This window comes from Pogoniulus pusillus, chromosome 27 (assembly GCF_015220805.1).
Source record: "Pogoniulus pusillus isolate bPogPus1 chromosome 27, bPogPus1.pri, whole genome shotgun sequence".
Lineage (NCBI taxonomy): Eukaryota > Metazoa > Chordata > Aves > Piciformes > Lybiidae > Pogoniulus > Pogoniulus pusillus.
In genome coordinates this window covers 13,840,905-13,858,178 of record NC_087290.1, presented here as the reverse complement: position 1 = coordinate 13,858,178, position 17,274 = coordinate 13,840,905, and the positions used below count along the sequence as shown (strand labels likewise).

The 17,274-nt window shown below is 52.3% G+C and overlaps 2 protein-coding genes across 15 annotated transcripts in view; both read right to left on the bottom strand.

Moving 5' to 3' along the window:
• Positions 1 to 1,086, bottom strand: part of SYNRG (synergin gamma) — a 46,121-nt gene extending 45,035 nt beyond the window's left edge. For all 9 annotated transcript variants that reach the window (XM_064166489.1, XM_064166490.1, XM_064166493.1 and 6 more), the window contains exon 1: positions 1,004 to 1,086. In XM_064166489.1, the coding sequence (XP_064022559.1) occupies positions 1,004 to 1,086 (83 nt within the window). The remainder of the gene's footprint in view (positions 1 to 1,003) is intronic.
• Positions 1,087 to 2,991: 1,905 nt separating this feature from the next.
• Positions 2,992 to 14,841, bottom strand: DDX52 (DExD-box helicase 52). Of its 6 annotated transcripts, none has more exons than XM_064166163.1 (17): positions 14,622 to 14,841; positions 13,652 to 14,009; positions 11,545 to 12,869; positions 11,154 to 11,376; positions 10,703 to 10,833; positions 9,795 to 9,980; positions 9,396 to 9,539; positions 8,539 to 8,650; positions 8,174 to 8,246; positions 7,812 to 8,015; positions 6,742 to 6,832; positions 6,143 to 6,265; positions 5,772 to 5,922; positions 5,367 to 5,442; positions 4,805 to 4,876; positions 4,101 to 4,193; positions 2,992 to 3,627 (listed from the first exon to the last, which is right to left on the bottom strand). In XM_064166163.1, exons 3-17 carry the CDS (start codon positions 11,629 to 11,631, stop codon positions 3,540 to 3,542), a joined length of 1,854 nt encoding a protein of 617 aa, XP_064022233.1. In that variant the 5' UTR covers positions 11,632 to 12,869; positions 13,652 to 14,009; positions 14,622 to 14,841; the 3' UTR covers positions 2,992 to 3,539. The 6 variants fall into 6 exon arrangements, with proteins under 6 accessions (XP_064022233.1, XP_064022235.1, XP_064022234.1 ...); XM_064166165.1 differs by lacking the exon at positions 14,622 to 14,841 and adding an exon at positions 13,175 to 13,358 and having other exon boundaries at positions 13,641 to 14,401; XM_064166164.1 differs by lacking the exon at positions 14,622 to 14,841 and adding an exon at positions 13,175 to 13,358 and having other exon boundaries at positions 13,652 to 14,401.
• Positions 14,842 to 17,274: the final 2,433 nt, after the last annotated feature.

Here is a 17,274-nt window from a genome sequence, read left to right as displayed (position 1 = left end):
CACTTATCGCTGCCAGCAGCAGTGACACCCGAGCGGCGCTGGCAACCCCCCGAGATCCCTTCGCACCCCAACATCTGAGATTGCAGCCGCGGAGCCCGGGCTAGAGCTGCCCGATCCCGGACACGCCGGAGGTCAAGGTGGGCTCCCAAAAGCCAAACACATCCCAGCCAGCTGCGGAGCCACCGCGGCCGTGCCACTCACACCCTGCATCCCACCCAGGAGCCCACACACCCTGTTCAGAACCCCGCACAGCCCACGCGGGACACCGCACATCCAACCCGGGACCCCTGTACCACACCCGGGGCACCACACAGGCAGCCCACCTGAGACCTCACATACCCTCGCCTAGGCCCTGACCCCTCTGCCTCCACATCCTGCCTGCACCCCAAGCCCCCCACCCAGGAGTCTCGCCCTTTCCTCTGCCTCCACATCCTGCCTGCACCCCAAGCCCCCCACCCAGGAGTCTCGCCTTTCCTTTGCCTCCACATCCTGCCTGTACCCCAAGCCCCCCACCCAGGAGTCTCGCCCTTCCTCTGCCTCCACATCCTGCCTGTACCCCAAGCCCCCCACCCAGGAGTCTCGCCCTTCCTCTGCCTCCACATCCTGCCTGTACCCCAAGCCCCCCACCCAGGAGTCTCGCCTTTCCTTTGCCTCCACATCCTGCCTGTACCCCAAGCCCCCCACCCAGGAGTCTCGCCGTTCCCTCTGCCTCCACATCCTGCCTGCACCCCAAGCCCCCCACCCAGGAGTCTCGCCTTTCCCTCTGCCTCCACATCCTGCCTGCACCCCAAGCCCCAGACCCCACGAGTCTCGCCCTTCCCTCTGCCTCCTGGTCGCCCACCAACGCCTCCCCTCTCTGCCCCATCAAGCCGCCCTCGCTGCCTCCATCGCCTGCCTGTGTCCCGCACCCCCACCCCTGCCCCCCCTCCCCTCCCCTCCCCTCCGCCCCGGCGCCCTCCAGCCCCGCTCCCCGCCCTGGCCGCCGCTCTCCGCCGTCACCGACCTGGCGGCTCCCGCTGCCGCCCCGCCCGCGCCCGCCGCCACCCCGCCGGCGCCCCCCGCGCCGGGCCCCGGCCGCAGCGCCATCTTCCCGCTCCGGCCGCGGCTGTCAGCTGAGCGCCGCCGGCTTCCGGGGCCGGGCACGGCCGGGCACAGCCGCGCACCGCCCCCGGCCCGGCCCCGCCGCCCCGGTACGCACCCGGGAGCCTGGGGGTGGCGGTCGGTGCCGCTCGGGCCTGCCGCGGGGCGAGGCTCCCTGCCTTTAGTACCCGCGCTGCGTGCGGGCGCAGTCAGCGTCGGGCACCGCAGCAGGCCTCTGCCGCGGGCGTGCGCAGCCCGGAGGAGGCCGAGAGCCCAAAGGGCGAGTGTCGGGAGGACGGAGCCGGGCTCTGCTCGGTGGGCTCCGGTGACAGGACGAGGGGTGACGAACGCCAGCGGGCCTCCGGGAGGCTCCACCTCAACATAAGGAGAAAAAAGTCTTCACTCCGAGGGTCCGGAGCGCTGGAGCAGGCTGCCGAGAGGTGCCCGAGTCTGTCTGAAGCACCCCTGGGCTTGGCCCTGGGCGATTCCAGGCACTCCGAACCCACCTGGATGTGTCCCTGGGCGATTTACTTTAGGTGGCCCTGATGATCTCCTCTTTCCCAGCCGCGCCGTGCCGGGGTTCCGTGAAAGTAGCCCCCCGCTGCCGGTGGGACACAAGGAACAGTCCAGCTGCAGCTGCTGCAACAGGAGTGTGCCAGCTGTGCAGCTGCTCTACCTACAGGCAGAGGTGCTCAGCGTGACAGCACATCGCAGAGGAGCAAATCCTGAGGAGGGCCACAGCGTAAATGGCTTCATAAGCGACTGCTTGGTGTCAGAAATCGCTTTAAAATCAAACCCAGCCCGAGAGAAAGAGCTACAGGGAATTCGAGCTCTCACGTCAGAGCCAAGTCCCTTAAAAAGAAAGCTGTGCCACCTTCTCCTGCAGAGCCACAACTGCATAAAGGTGCTCATGATCCAGAGCCGTTTCCTCTGCTGCTGCTGCTGGCATAAGCACATCTACTGTACACATCAGCAGTGTCTTTAGAGCCAAAGATTGGTGATTCCTCACTCAAACCACTCCCTGCTCCACACCACATCTGTCGTCGACATCCTGCAGCAGGCAGGTTGCTATTTATCAGAATGTACAACTCCACTTTCATTAAAAGAGAGGCAAATGTGTTCATGGGTGTCAAAACGAACACATATCCTATATGAGCCAAAAGGAGAATCCATCCTGCCAGCAAAGCACAAACGATTTTGCTTAAGAATAAGCAAAACAGGACACAGCCTTCAGCAGTTTCTCACACAACATCCCAGTTGGGTAAAGCCATGAACAGAGCTCTGCTGTACATGAGCTACACAGACCTGGGATCCATTTCCAAACTGGACTAAGCATGACAAAGCCAGAGGACAATCCTGAAGGACTGTAGGTGTAAAGGAGGAGCCATTCCTGGGTTCTCCTTCCCCTCTACCCTACTGAGGCCTCATCTGGAGTATTGTGCCCAGTTCTGGGCCTCCCAGCTCAAAGACAGGGAGCTTTTTAAGAGCCACCAAAATGATTAAGTTGAACATCTTCATTATGAGGAGAGCTTGAAGGAGCTGAGGTTCTTTAGCTTGGAGAGGAGACTAAGGGATGACCTCAGTCATGTTTATAAAAATATGTGAGGTGCAAGTGCCAGGAGGCTGGAGCCAGCCTCTTCTTGGTGATGCCCACTGACAGGACAAGAGGCAATGGATGGAAATTGAGGGGAGGAAGATTTTTTTCACTGTGAGGCTGACAGAGCACTGCAACAGGCTGCCCGGGGAGGTTGTGGAGTCTCCCTCTCAAGAACCATCTGGATACATTCCAGTGTGATCTGGCATAGGTGATCCTGCTCTGGCAGGAGGTGGGAAGCACAGGAAACCTGGACAACAGGCTTAGGAGTGATGCCTGCAGAGTTGTCTTTCAAGGATGAGAGCCAGGTCTGGGTATTAGAATATTTTATCATCTATTTATTGTCTTGAGGCTTAAATATGAAACAGTACAAACATAGCAGTGTACAGACACAGTATTGGTTGTTTCAAAATGATCTGAGGGAAAAAGTGAGGGGCAAGGCTTTACTTCTACATACAGCTGGGCTTGGTTTGGTCTCTGTGAGTGTCCAGAGAAGCCTTTGACAGCTGCATGGATCAAGCCTAACAGTAAGTTCTGTGTGTTTCCTGCCACTGAACCTTCTGGAAGGCTGACAAACAAATTAAGGATGATCTGAAGAGGGACTGTCAGCACTCCCAAGGAGCAATACAAAGCTGTGTGAGAGCAGCACAAACAGTTGCTATTTCTGAGCTGCATGAGCATGCTTCTTAGCTGCTGAGCAGCAGTCAGGAATCCTCTGCTAGCACTGCAGTAGATACTTTCTTGCATGTCCCACAAGGGAACATAAGAGATGTTTTCCTCCTTTCCTCTTTGCCTTTATCTTCATTCTTCTGTCCTTCAGCATGGGCTGAGGGGTCAGCCCCAGCTCAGGGCAGCCTCTTGCTCTTCAGCTTTGTGAAGCAGTCTCTGATTTACTGACATTTTTACCATCTTTAACTTTCTTTTTCCCCTCAATATTTTCCTTAGCAGTTCTCCTATAAGAAACACATCAGAAAGCAAGACACCTTAGTATGAGATGCAGCACAGAGCAGGGACACAAATCTGAGCTGTTTCATATTGCGTCAGTGCAGTTGATCAGAGATCCTTCAGCAGTGACACTCCACAGTTTGGGAGATGCTGAGTTTTGCGACCACTTCTGCTACACCAAACTGCCACAAGCCAATTCTCTGTCAGTTCCATCCAGTCCTTACCACTTTGGATCTGCTTCTTTAGCACCCCATATGTTAAACCCAAAGCAGGAGCAGACAGGCAGCAGTCTGGCTTTAAGGCCAGTGGTTTAAACTCAGTGGAACCACGTGAGGCAATCTGATGGTCTTAATCCATTCACCAGTACACAGACACTGACACTAAACCCACCACGACTGGGTGGCCACCCAAACAAGTTATTGATTCTCTGGGATGGAGCTGCATCTTTTATCTCCTCTCAAGAGAAAAACAACCTACTTACATTTTTCTTTTGCCCTTTTTCAAGAAGCACTGAGGGGTGGTGCAGATAGATTCTCTTGTCAGGGGTTTCTTAATGAACTTCTTCTTTTGTTTGCTGAGAATGACATTTAGTGAAGAAGGATTAAATTAAAGGGGGAAAAAATACCATCCAAAGTAAATAAACCAGATAATGAAATCCTTCCTGGCTGATAGGGATTTGTATGATGTATTTCCAGTGTTTATTCCAAGATTAGTTCAGTCATGTTGTCTCCAAGACATTCAGACAAACCTTTATATGTCAGTCTAACACAGATAGAAGGATTTCCAGCTTCAGAAACTCTTCAAGTCATGAAAAAGCCTGCAGAGAAGCACTGATGAAACTACTTCTCTTTAGGTATACACCAGTTTTTCTAAAGGTTAACACAAATGAGTGAAGGTTTTCCTTTCATGTGTCAGAAACTCAAATCCTGAGTATGGGCCTAGCATGCCTAAAGCAGATTTCAGAGAACTCCTAGGAAAATAACCCCAGAAAAGCCCAAAATCAAGAATTCTTTTGGGTTCCACTCTGATCTAGGCAAAAATCTGCCACTCTCACCCTGTCCAAAACTCCCTCTGCAGCTCAGCTGCAGATGTATTGCCAACATCTTCTGTAACCTGACAGCCCCAGCGCCACTCATGCAGGTATTTAACACAGGTAACAAACGTGAGCTACTGAGGGGAAGGTACCTTTGCAGCCTGGGCAAGTGCTTGATGTAGTCTGGCACAGGACAGCCAGCTCTCTGAATCACGTTGGCTATGCTGGGAAGGAAGGGAGGGAAGAGATCAGCTTGGGCAGGACATAAACATCTTCCATGGAAGACAGCAGTCCCCAGCACTTGGCTGCTTTGATGTTGCTTTGTGTTGTGCTTGTTATTTTTTCAAGCAAGAAACAGACACAGCAGTAAGGTTTTGATTAAGAGCAGCAAACTGAAATTCAACCTATGGCATAAAGCAAGTAAGGAATAAAAAGACATGGAAGGCTTAGATGAAAGCAAGGGCTCCATTGGGGTGTTGGAACCAATGGAAGTTCTCCATAAGGACACCTTCAAGGAGATGAAGCAGCAGCAGCAAGCCAAAACAGAATCACACCAAGCACTCTGGAGACAAAGAGGCTGGAGAACTGGATAGCAAACTTAAAGCACAGCATAGGGTTAGTCACACTCTGCATGGGCAGTGGTTCAGGAAAGCCAGGACAAGAGCAAAGCTCCTTGCACAGACTGTGCAGGTCTGCTACAGGCTTGCAGCTTACCTCCGCAGTAAAGGTTTATCATCTTCTGTGAAGAAGGTGACAGCTCTGCCCCTGTGCCCTGCTCTCCCTGTGCGACCTGGCAAACACAAGTGAGCAGAGATTCTGCTTTGAACATCTCTCTTGATCCTTCTCACAGCCACAGCCCCATCATGTGCTTTCATACACTGCCAAGCAGCCAATCCCCCCCAGACTGTTCCAGTTAAATGACAGCATGCAGCTATGGCTGAGGGCTCCCAATATTTGGGGGTCCTAAAAGGCTGACCAAAAGGAACAGTTTCACTGGCAGTTGAGCCCAGAGGAAACTGCAGCAGAGGAGGGTTCGGGATTTTTGCTCATGCACAAACCCATCTACATTAAAGATCCAGGAAAGGAGGAAAAGAACACAATTTGTGAGGCATCACTGACCTATCCTGTGGATGTATTCCACTGCACTCGTCGGCAAATCATAATTGATGACCATATTCACTCCTTTGAAGTCAATCCCTCGAGCCAGCAAGGCTGAGCAGATGAGCACCCAGATCTTCCCAGCTCTGAAGCTGTGCACTACCTTATCTCTCTAGGAAGACAAAAGAAAGGGACTTGGAAACAGCCTAATTAGCAATTTGAGAAAGGAGGTGAACTCACTTCCTGGAAGTTGTCAGGATGGTAATGAATAAAATCAAACCTCTGAACTAAAGCCTGCAGTAATTGACTGTCATAGTTCCTGAAGTTCCATTCCAACGCTCTTGCTCTTACCTTTCCCAAGTGTTTCTTGGAAGGAAATTAACTTCCCCTACCTGTTGCTGGGTCTTGTCTGCGTGGATGACATCCACATTGATGCCTTCATAAATCAGTTCATGGAAAAGCTCTTTAGCTCTCTCAATAGACTGCACAAAGACAAGGACTGGAGGAGCAAAACCCTGCAAAAGAACAAGTTTGTCTCAGCTTCATCTCCTTCTCCTACTGTTATTGTCCACAGACTGAGCTGCTGAAGAGGCTGAACCACCCCACAGGATTTTACACCTCAGAAGATTTTTTTTTGACTAGCCAAATCTTTACAGAGTCAGAACGAAGCAGATTCGGCTCCACTGCCTTTGGTGGATCAGTTCCTGACTGATGCAGCAGGCTGCAATTTAAACTACAGGAACAAAGAACTTGCTCACTCTGCAGAGGAAAATTAAAAGGACTTAATACAAACTGCTCCTAAGCAAGACCCAAAGGAAACCAAGAGGGAGCACTCTCGGGTTTCACAGACAGGGCACCTCCTCTTGCACAGGGGAATGGATAAAGGTTTCATGTGTCACGGAGCAGCCTGTGCCATGTGAAATCCTGGGCTCTGACAGCACACACAGCTCAGTCCAGTGGCAGCAGAACAGACTCCACCTCTCTACAGTACCTTTTTGACAAGCTCTCTCATGGCTGTTAGTTTTCCCGTCTCAGATCCAACAAACAGCAGCTCTTGTTCCACTGTCTCTGCTGCAGAGTTTCTGCAAGGAGAAATCCCAGAGGTGTTTTCTTCCACACACCACAAGAGCTCCCCTGGTGAACAGGACATTGCATGGCGAACATTCACCAGAACATGCTCCTAAGAGCAATGTGGATTTGATACTGAAGCAGTGGGCAAAAGAGAACAACACTGGGAGAAAGATCTACAAGTCTGCATCGTTTTTTTTGTGGAGACAGCCTGCAGTAATAACAACTGAGACAGGAAGCCAAGCAGACTGATCACAGAATCGTTTAGGCTGGAAAAGATCCAACCATGAGCCCAAGATCACCACATCTGCTGCTAAACCATGCCACTCAGAACCACAGCCACACATCTTTGAGATGTCTCCAGGGCTTGACAACCCTTCTGGGGAAGAAACTGTTCCTCATGTCCAACCTAAACCTCCCTGAGGCAACTTGAGGCCATCTCCTCTCATCCCATCATCTGTTGCCTGGGAGAATCCAACCCCTACATGGCTCCAGCTCATTTCAGGGAGCTGTATAGAGCAATGAGGTCTCCCTCAGCCTCTTCTCCAGACTAACCAGCCCCAGCTTCCTCACCCACGCCTCCCTAGTCCTGTTTTCCAGGCCCTTCCTCAGCTTCACTGCCCTTCTCTGGACATGCTCCAGCCCCTCAATATCCTTCTTGGACTGAGAAGCCCAAAATTGAACCCAGAACTCAAGGTGTGGCCTGACCAGTGTTGCCCTGGTCCTGCTGGCCATACTGTTTCTGATCCAAGCCAGGATGCTGGTGGCCTTCTTGGCCACCTGGACACACACTGGCTCATGTTCAGCTGCTGTTGACCAGCACCCCTCAGCTCTTTTTCCAGCAGGCAGCTTCCAGCCACTCTTCCCCAATCTCTGCATGAGGTTGTAACTCACATGAGGATGATGCAAAGAAAGCAAACAATTTGCCCAAGAAATGAAAGAAAAAAAGACCTAACAGAAGATGGGGGAGCCAGAGTATGACTGCAGACCTACCTTGCTCCAACAGACACCAGAACAACGCTGTCAAGGTTGAGTTTACACCACTCCTCTACATCATGAGCAAAAGTGGCGCTGAACAGGGCTCTTCTCACCATGGGGGACGTGCAGGCCAGGAAGATGCAGGCCAGCTGCTCTCGGAACCCTGACTTGCCATCTTCAAACAGTTTGTCTGACTCATCCACCACCAGCCACTCCACACTAGGAACAGAGAGCTTTTCTTGTCAGTCACTTGTGGAGAAGGCAAAAGCTAAGAGACCAGCACAGATGAAAGGACCACACACACACACAGACACAGAGACACTCTGCAGCCGCAGAGCAGGTTGGGTAAGACCAGACTGGATAAGGGCTCTCAGTACCTGGACAAATCTATTGCTGGAGGATCTTGTTTCAGCAAATAAATGAGTCTGTTGGGAGTAGTCACTAGAATGTCTAGGGAAAGAGGCAATCAAGGGAAAAAAAAAGCAAAACAGTGAAAAAGACACAAAATAAACCAGACCAGCAGAGCCCTGACAAACCCAAGTCCCAGTCCCGTCTGGCAGAGGTACAATTTAACAGGCTCCACCAACCACTCACTTCCCATTTTCTCCACAACAGCTACTTCAGTGTTGAGCAATCAGTTGCAGGCCTGGAGTGGTATTACCTGATCTCCTTAAAACCACACAGGCCAGAAGAGAAAACTTAGTGACATTTTTGACATTTCTGGGAGCACTTCAGCAATTACCAAATTTCTTAGAAGACTTGGACCCAAACTTCTTTGCTGCTTCAGCTGCCTTATGGATCATGTGTATTCTGAAGCCAGTCCCCTCAGCCAGCTTCATCAGTTCCCTGTGTGTCTGAAAAGGCAGCAACAGAGATTAAATCCCCAAGCTGAGCTGATTTACAGCAGAAAAATTTGGTTTCATTTTAGTCTGCTTCTATTTTCAACACAATTTTCAGAGTTGATTGTATTTTCTAACCAGAAAAGCTGCAGATAATCGCAGAATGGTAGGGGTTAGAAGTGACCTCTGGAGATCAGTCATGAAGATACAGCCTCAGACTCTGAATCAGCCTGATTTCAGCATCAAAACTGTTCTTACCACACTAACATGTGATATTCACCTGAAATTCCTCACAAGTCTGACTGCCACAGCCTGTCCCTAATGCTGTAGCTCACATAAGCCCCCCTCCCACTGGAATAAAACCAGAACTCTTCCTAAAGCTGTGATTCTGGTATAAGTCTAACAACAAAGCTTCACTACAGAGTTATTCCCTGAAAGCCTGTCTTTAGGACAAGCAGATAAACCTCTTGGAGCAACCTGAAAGATGCCAGTGGGTATTAAGAACACCTAAGCATTGGGGATTTAAAATATGATCAAAGAATCCCAAGCCTTTAATCTAAACAGTTAGCTGTGGGTGAGGCACTGGATGGTGAGGTTATTCCACTGAAGATTAAAAAAAAAGCAGTTTAAATTATTTTTTTCTGATATGTGAGAGGAATAGAGAGGAAAAAATAAGTAATAAGCTGCATTTTTACTGGTTCAAAGTGAAGACTTTGAAGTACTTCACAATGACAACAGCCCCTCTCCTCTCAGCACACACCTGGCTGGCAAGCTCTCGCGTGGGTGCTATGATCAGAGCTCTGAATCCTTTGTTCCTGGGTTGTTTCAGATGAGTTAAGAGAGGAATACAAAATGCCAGAGTTTTTCCAGAACCAGTAGGAGCTGAAGCTAGAAGTTCCCGACCCTGCAAGGAAAACAAGGCTGTTATATTTTGCTAGGGAAAAAGCCAAACACATTCATATCAATATTAATGCCACAAACTAACCCAAAGTACAGCAGCAAAAGCAGACATGCAGGACATTGTAATGGCTGCATGTTGAACCCCGGTGCAGTTGGTGTGTCTCTAAAGCTCTGCAACTAACCCCTGCCATGAGCCACAAGAGGCCACTCTCCAGATTTCACCACAGTCCCTGTAGTAAAACAGCACAGGAAAACTTACATGGAGCATGACAGGAATAGCCTGCATCTGGATTGGTGTTGGGACCTGGAAACCGGCAGCGTGCACGTTCTCCATGATTTTAGGGTGGACTTGGTACTCCTTTTGAAGCTGATCAAAGGTGGCAATGGGGTCAGGAAGATCTGTGCCCTGAATGCTGATCCTGTGCTTATTTCTGAAGCGGTTTATCTACAAGGCAAAAGACAAATATTTGACTTCCTTCTTTCTTTGGCAGCATAGAACTAAAACTAGAATAAAATCATAGAATAATAGAAATGCTTAGGCTGGAAAAGATCTCTGAGATCATCAGGTCAAATCATGAACCCAACACTACCAAGTCTGCTGCTCAACCACATCCTTCAGCACCTCATCTACATAGCTTTAAAACCCCTCCAGGGATGGCAACTCCACCACCACCCTGGGCAGCCTGGCCCAGGGCCTGAGAATACTTTTGGGGATGAAATTGTTCCTCGTGTCCAACCTAAACCTCCCACAGCGCAGCTTGAGACCACTTCCTCTATCCTACCACTTGTTCCTTGGGAGAAAACACCTGACTCTTACCTCACTCCAAGCTCCCTTCAGGGAGTTGTGGAGAGCAAGGTCTCCACTCAGCCTCCTTTTCTCTACCCCAGGTCCAGCCCCTCAATGTCCTTCTTGGAGTGAGGGGCCCAAACCTGTACCTAGCATTCAAAGTGCTGTCTCACCAGTGCCCAGTGCAGGTGGATAATCATCAGTCTAGTCCTGCTGGCCACATTATTGCTGATATACAGAGGCCTGGATGCTGTTGGCCTTCCTGCCCAGCTAGTTAATTTCCTCACGGTCAGGCACCTTCCTCCCAAGAGAAATCACCACAAAGGAACTTCAACCACAGCAAGAAAATGATCTGCTGCTGCAGAACTCTGTGGTCCTACCTTTTCTCTCCTCAAGCGTTCAAGTTTTTCTGCAGTAGGCTTTTTGTCTTTTGCATCTTCAAATTTTGCTTCAAGAGAGGACATCCACTTTATCCCATTGCTTTCTGACAACTCTGGCATTGATGCTCCTCCTAGAAGTCCAAAAAACCCCAACCATTTCCATTAGTAAAATCTAGTCAAGTTATCTGGTGCCAAAGAACACCCCAACAGCTTTTGTATCTATCACTGAAGTAAATGAATATTCCAGAAGAATGGCAACCACATCCCAATGCCTTAACACTAAATCTTGGGCCTGTTCTTCTATCAGCTCTGACACAGGGCAGCCAAAAAACCCAGATGGTTGGGACTTTTTCCAGGTAAAATGATCTGAAGCTCCTGCAGATTTGAAGTGAAACAAGAATTATGAACTCTAAGTGTTCCACCAAGGGCATGCATATGTGTGCAGAAATACCTTGTGTCTTCTTCTTTCTTCTCTTTCCTTTGCTGCTTTCTGCAGATCTTTTTCTCTTTCCTGCCACCTCTTCCTTGGTTTTCCCTATTCCGTCCTCCTCCTGCTTCTCTTCAGCCCTTTCGAGCCCCCAGCCCTCCTCACCAGACCTCAAGGGGGCTTCTTCCTTGTGCCCGAAGAAGTCGAGGTTCTCCGGCAAGACGCTGCCTCTGCTCCCTTTCATCACCTGGGGAAAAGCGAGCAGGGAAAACGGCGACATGAGATCCAAGCACTACCACAGGGCCGCCAGCAGGCCTGGGGTCCCACCGCAGGGAAGGGACAGGACCCAGGAGCCACTATCGCGGAGACAACGGGGCCCAGACCCATCCCAACCTCCCCCCGGTGTGCGCCGCACCCCGAATCGCCTCGCGTCTTGCCCGAAGCGCCGCACATCGAAACGAGCGCCGGCACCCAGGCGCCGAAACAGATCCTGAGCCTCCATGCTGCCGCACGGCCGGAAGTAGGAAGCACTTCCGGTGGCGCCGGCGCCGAACCCGAAGCCGTATCCTAGCAACGGCTCCGCCGCCGGCGCCGCGTTGCCATGGCAACCGCGTGGTGAGGCTTCTCCAGGCCGCGCTAGGCCCGGGGCGCCGGGAGAAGCCCGAGTCGTGAATCAGGGATTCCTTCCCTGCTGCAGAGCTGGACCCATGCCCGAGGAGGGCTCCGGGACAGACTCTGTGGCTGTGGGTCCCTTCCAAACCCCCTCTAGTAAGGAGATCTGGAAGGGACCCACAGAGAGGGACCCAGAGCAGGATGATGTTTATCGATGCTCTAATCATCTGTGTGAGGTCTGAATGAATCAGAAGTATCAAATCCGGCATATGAGCCATAAAACTGTTCGACATCTTTACAGGGCGATTGTGGTGTTCTGTCCTTTTGTGTGCTCCTGATGGCCAGTTAATTGCACCGACTGCTTCAGCTCTTTCTAGGGAAGGACTGGGCTGAATAAGAGGACCAAAAGCTTTTGTGGGAAGTTTTTGTTTGGATGTGTCTGGGCTTAGGTGATTTACAGTATCATTAACTGCTCTGAAGGACTGACCTCTCTTCTATCCATCACAGCCCGGGCAAGCAGAGATTATCAGCTCTGCTGGGCACAACCACTCTGCCTCTTAGAGATGTAAACTTAGGTCCTAGGTTTTTCTGAGGAGGCTTATTAGCACTTTTCATTGCCTGGATCATCCCTTGGGTTTTATTCTCTCCGTGGATTGATGGGGAAGTCCCTTTGTCATCTGCAAAAAGTGGTTCTGCCTTTCCCTGGGGAAGATGGAGAATGCTCTCCCTGGCTTTGATTCAGACCCATTCTGTGCAATACCTTCCCGAGACCCTTCCTGCAGACCCTTCCATCGACAGCACTTCAAGTGCTCGAGGTGAAGCCACTGAGCAGTCCCAGTGACACCTAAATTAAAGTCAGCAACGTGCCCAGTTCATTTGTTCAATCCTTGATTTCCACTGGATCCAGCCTCACCACTGTGCTGGAGCAAAGGAAGGCTAGAGGCAAGGGCAGGAGCAAGCCAGCAGCTGGCTCAGCGGCTGGGAAGAAACTTTGCATAGATTAAGATCAGAATTTATTTAATTCATGTATTTCTTCGTGATGATAAACTGCGAGGCTCAGTAGTACAGGTCGTCTCCCAGCACTCTCTATCAGATCCAACAACGCAGATACTTTTTTTCCTGGTGTGCCTGAAGTCAAACAAACAGAAATCCAATTAAGCAACAACAGCGCTACAAAAGCTGTTCCACCTAACAGCAGCCGCCAGGGCTAAGCCTTCACATTGTATCACAGTATCACAGTATCACCAGGGTTGGAAGAGACCTCACAGATCATCAAGTCCAACCCTTTACCACAGAGCTCAAGGCCAGACCATGGCACCAAGTGCCACGTCCAACCTTGCCTTGAAGTGCCCCAGGGACGGCGACTCCACCACCTCCCCGGGCAGCCCATTCCAGTGTCCAATGACTCTCTCAGTGAAGAACTTTCTCCTCACCTCCAGCCTAAATCTCCCCTGGCGCAGCCTGAGGCTGTGTCCTCTCGTTCTGGCGCTGGCCACCTGAGAGAAGAGAGCAACCTCCTCCTGGCCACAACCACCCCTCAGGTAGTTGTAGACATTGCCCAAATCCAGGAGCTCTACGGCGCACAGGCAGTGGCTGCTCCTCCTGCAACCCTCTCACCTTTAACGACAAACACTGAGGTGAAAAATGGCCCAGGCGCGACCCTCCCCGCAGCCCCTCTCTGCCAACCTCTCGCCTTCCCGGCAGCTGGCTGGAAGCGGCGGCGCGGAGAGCCGGGGGGGTGCCCTCGGCGCTGCGCTGACAGCAAACAGGAGCAGCGCCGGAGCTGCCTCCTTCCGCGCTCCCCTTCCGCCCGCCGAGCTGACTCACGGTTGCCGTGCGAGGGCAGGGAAGAATGCGGAGGCATTTGTGTAACAAAGGAGCGTAAATCATCTCCAGTACCCGTCGCTCACCCAGAGATGCTGTCGGCGGGCTCGGCAGTGAGGAAACGGGAAATATTCCTTCGTCAGCCGACCGGGAAATGCCTTCGTGTAGGGAGCGAAGAGCTCGGCTCCTGAGGAGGCAGTGCCGGGTGCCAGGCAGGCAAAAGGCTGCGTGCTTGGATCAGATGATGCTTGGGGTCCCTTCCACCCTGGCGTTCCCTGGTTGTGTGAATGAGGAAGCCTCCAGCAGCAGCAGTCCCCCACCACATGCTCCTATCTAAGGGCACATGTGCGCCCTTAGGCCAAGGCTGATCTGCCATGGAATGGCCAGAGGGGCCAGCGCTGGGACATGAAGGTCACCCCAGGAGCTGAGGGTGGAACGGAGAGCCTGTGAAACACAGAAACGGAGCACCTGGTGTTAACGCAAAGCCAGGCTGCCCTTGCCGTGGCTGCGCCGGCGCTGCTCTTTCCATTACTCAGCACTAATTGCCAAGGCAGCGCTGCCACCAGGCGAGCAGCGAGGCCGTGGCAGGGCGCGCATGGTGCAGGAGCACAGGCTGCCCAGCCACACACGCCGTGATTAATGCCCCAGCAGCCTCAGGTAGCCTGGGCAACCCTGGGCTATTAGCGGTGCTCGCTGGGCTGGAGCTTGATTCTGCCGTAGTCAGCTCCAGCCTGCACCTGACTTCCAAACCTATCCTGTTTCTGGGAACAGAGCTGATTTCACTCCGCTGCTGTGTTGCTCCTGCTTTGCTAAAGCCTCCCAGCAAAGGCCTCCCCTCAGGTGCACCCTGCAGAAAGCCCAGGAGGGAAAGGGTGATTTAGTTTCTTCCCTGCACTGATCCCAGCCAGCAAAGAGCAAGCAAGGTCCTCCCACCAGGGAGTTCTCGCTCCACCTGCACCGCAGCAAATGGGACACAGCTGCCTCTGCCAGCTACGGGGGCATCAGCAGCCTGCCCCAGCCACAACCGTGCTTGGGCAGGGTGAGCTCTGTACTTACCATGGCTCATGGCTTTTGTATTAACCCTCCTGCGCCTGCTGGTACGTGCTGGGGAACACAGTGCTCCTAACGCACCAGAGCTGGCATCGAATTCTAGCAGAGGAGGGTCAGTGCTAGCCTGGAGCTGCTGGCAGGATGCCTGCAGGCTGGATGGGGTGTGGGGGAGAGCTCAGGCTGTGTGGTTTTCCTCTTCCATCTGTTATTCCTGCAGGCAGCCTCTGGGACAGCAGCAGGTATAGGCAGGGGCTTTATAGCAGGCTGCACTCCTGAGCCCAAAGCAGCTCCTTGTGCCAGGGGTGCAAATAGACCTCTGTGACAGGGTAGGAGCAGCACAGGTGGGGTGCATTGGTCAGATTGCTGGGACCTAGCACTGACATAGAGTTATAAAATGGGTTGGGTGGAAAGGGACCTCAAATCTCACTGAGTGCCAACCTCCTGCCATGGGCAGGAACACCTCAACCAGCCCAGCTTGCTCAAGGCCTCATCCAGCCTGACCTTGAGGACCTCCAGGGAGGGGGCATCCACTGCCTCCCTGGGCAACCTGTGCCAGCATCTCCCCACCCTCACAGCCAAGAATATCTTCCTAATCTCCAGCCTAGATCTCCTCCTCTCAAGCTTAATATATATAAACACCACCACCCCCCAAGACTGCAGAGCACATCTGAAGAGCGAGGTTCTTCCAGCAGTGCTCTGCCAGCTCAGAGGTGCTCCCCTGCAGCCACGGGCTCCACTGCCGGGGGCAGCCAGCTGAGTCCAGCATCCTCTGCGTGTGCAGCAGGTGTAGGGCAGGAATTCCAGGAGAGTGGAGCTTGTGCATATCTGCTGCCCGTGTCCCACGGCCCCGCTCCATCGCCATCGCTCATATGCACGCAGCAGTCAATTAGCCGAGCTGGGCGCACTCCTGACCTCCGACCCCTGCTGTGTCCCCCAATCCATTAGCAGCCCTCAGCCTTTGGCTCTCAGTGTGAATTGCTGTAGCAGCCATTCTCCCCGGCAGAGGAACATGCTCCTCATTCATCTGTCCACTTCCACTTTCTGTTCCTTTGTCCTCCCCTTCTGTTCCCTGTGTTGCTAACCTGGTCATAACTTCTTGACCCCAGGTCCTCATCCCTCCCAAGGGTGTTGTAATCCCAGCCACTATCCAAAAACTTTTACTTTCCCCCCCCCCCTCCCCCCTTCTTTCTTTACCCACATCTTATTTAGCAAAATGGTTTCCAGCAGTGTGGGAGCTTTGATCCCCTATTCAAGAAATCCTTGCAATGTTTTCTTAAAGACTTTCTTTCGAAGGCAAATGAATTCCTCATAAAGGGGGAAATGGTGCTAGTTGGTCTCTGTTCATCTGAGGAAGACAAATGATCTCTTTTATTACTTGAAAAGCATAACAGCTGAGTGTGTGGATCTGTGATTTATCTGTAATTAAGGATCCATTTGAGCAGCGTATTAATTACGGAGAGAAGAATTCGTTTTGCTGAATATAAAAAATCAAATCAAAGGTCTTTGAATGAGAGGATAATGTAAAACATCTGAGGTCCAGGGGGGTTGTGGCTCTCTATTACACACACACACTGTCATGGGATGAGTCTTTAGTGCACATTTGTTACTTTAGTTTTTATCCCTGGATCAGAGAAATCAAGTCCAGGGGGTTAGAAACCTCTCCCTGTGATGCTGGCAGCTCCCACGGCACTACTCTGCTGAGCTCTTCACGGCAACACTTGCCCCTCCTGCACCCCAGTACTGCTGCAGGAACCAGCAGCCTTCCAGCACCCACAGCAGGGCTGAATTGGGGTTTACCCCAGCAGGATTTAGCAGTCAGGGGAGCTGGGCTGCCCGTGCCAGCTGAGCAGCCAAGCCTTAGATCCTCCTGTGGGGCTCTGCCTCTGGGAATGTTGACTCTGAGGGCTTCTTTGGCCTTCACCTCCTTGCACCAAGGAGCAGCTAACCAAGCTCTTTGGCTTCTGAAGTACAGTCCATGGCTCAGTCTGTTCACACCAGATGCTTAACCACACCACATGCAGTGAAACCAGACTCAAAGTGTCCATCCTTTGTCCCCAGAGGACATCTGCTGTTTGCAGGAGACCTCAGGCACTCAAAGTGAGCAACCCAAGTGACTGCCTGCAGAGGACCTCTGCAGAGCAACCCCACGAGGTCTGCTGGGTGGGCTCTGCCGTGGTGGAGCTGCAGGGTTGGTATTTGCAGATGGAGAGGCAGTGCTGGCTACTCCACCACGGGGTGCAGAGCAGTGCACACCTTGGCCTGCCATGGAGGTGGCATGTGGAGGTTCCCTGAGATCTCTGCAGGCTGCTGAGCCCCCAGGTTTGCAGGTCACTTGGGGAGCTGGTGCAGGCATGCAGGGCACAGCACCCATAGCTGCAGGAGTCATCAGAGGTGCACTGGAGCAGGCAGAGGGAGGTTCTCTCTCACCATTGAGAGCATTTTAAGGTGCTTGGCAGCAGCGTGTTGGGTCAGGGCAGCTCACCAACCGAGTGCTGCTCTCTGCTGCTGCCAACACATCATGGAAATCTCATGTCAGAAGGAAATGGGATCCATGTAAGCTGCCCAAAGCTGCCACCCGCCTGGCACAGAGACTCCTCCAGCCCCATTTACCTACTCCTGTAGCCAGACCACAGCCCAGCAGGGAGCTGGCAAGGTCTGC

What these genes read in the sequence shown, in the direction of transcription:
- DDX52 (XM_064166163.1), bottom strand. Translation starts at nt 11,631, where the DNA reads ATGGAGGCTCAGGATCTGTTTCGGCGCCTGGGTGCCGGCGCTCGTTTC. An exon ending in CTATTCCTGTCATGCTCCAT is followed by an intron (nt 9,540 to 9,794) that starts GTAAGTTTTCCT and finishes TTTTCCTTGCAG; the next exon opens with GGTCGGGAACTTCTAGCTTC. An exon ending in CACTTGCCCAGGCTGCAAAG is followed by an intron (nt 4,194 to 4,804) that starts GTACCTTCCCCT and finishes TGTCATTCTCAG; the next exon opens with CAAACAAAAGAAGAAGTTCA.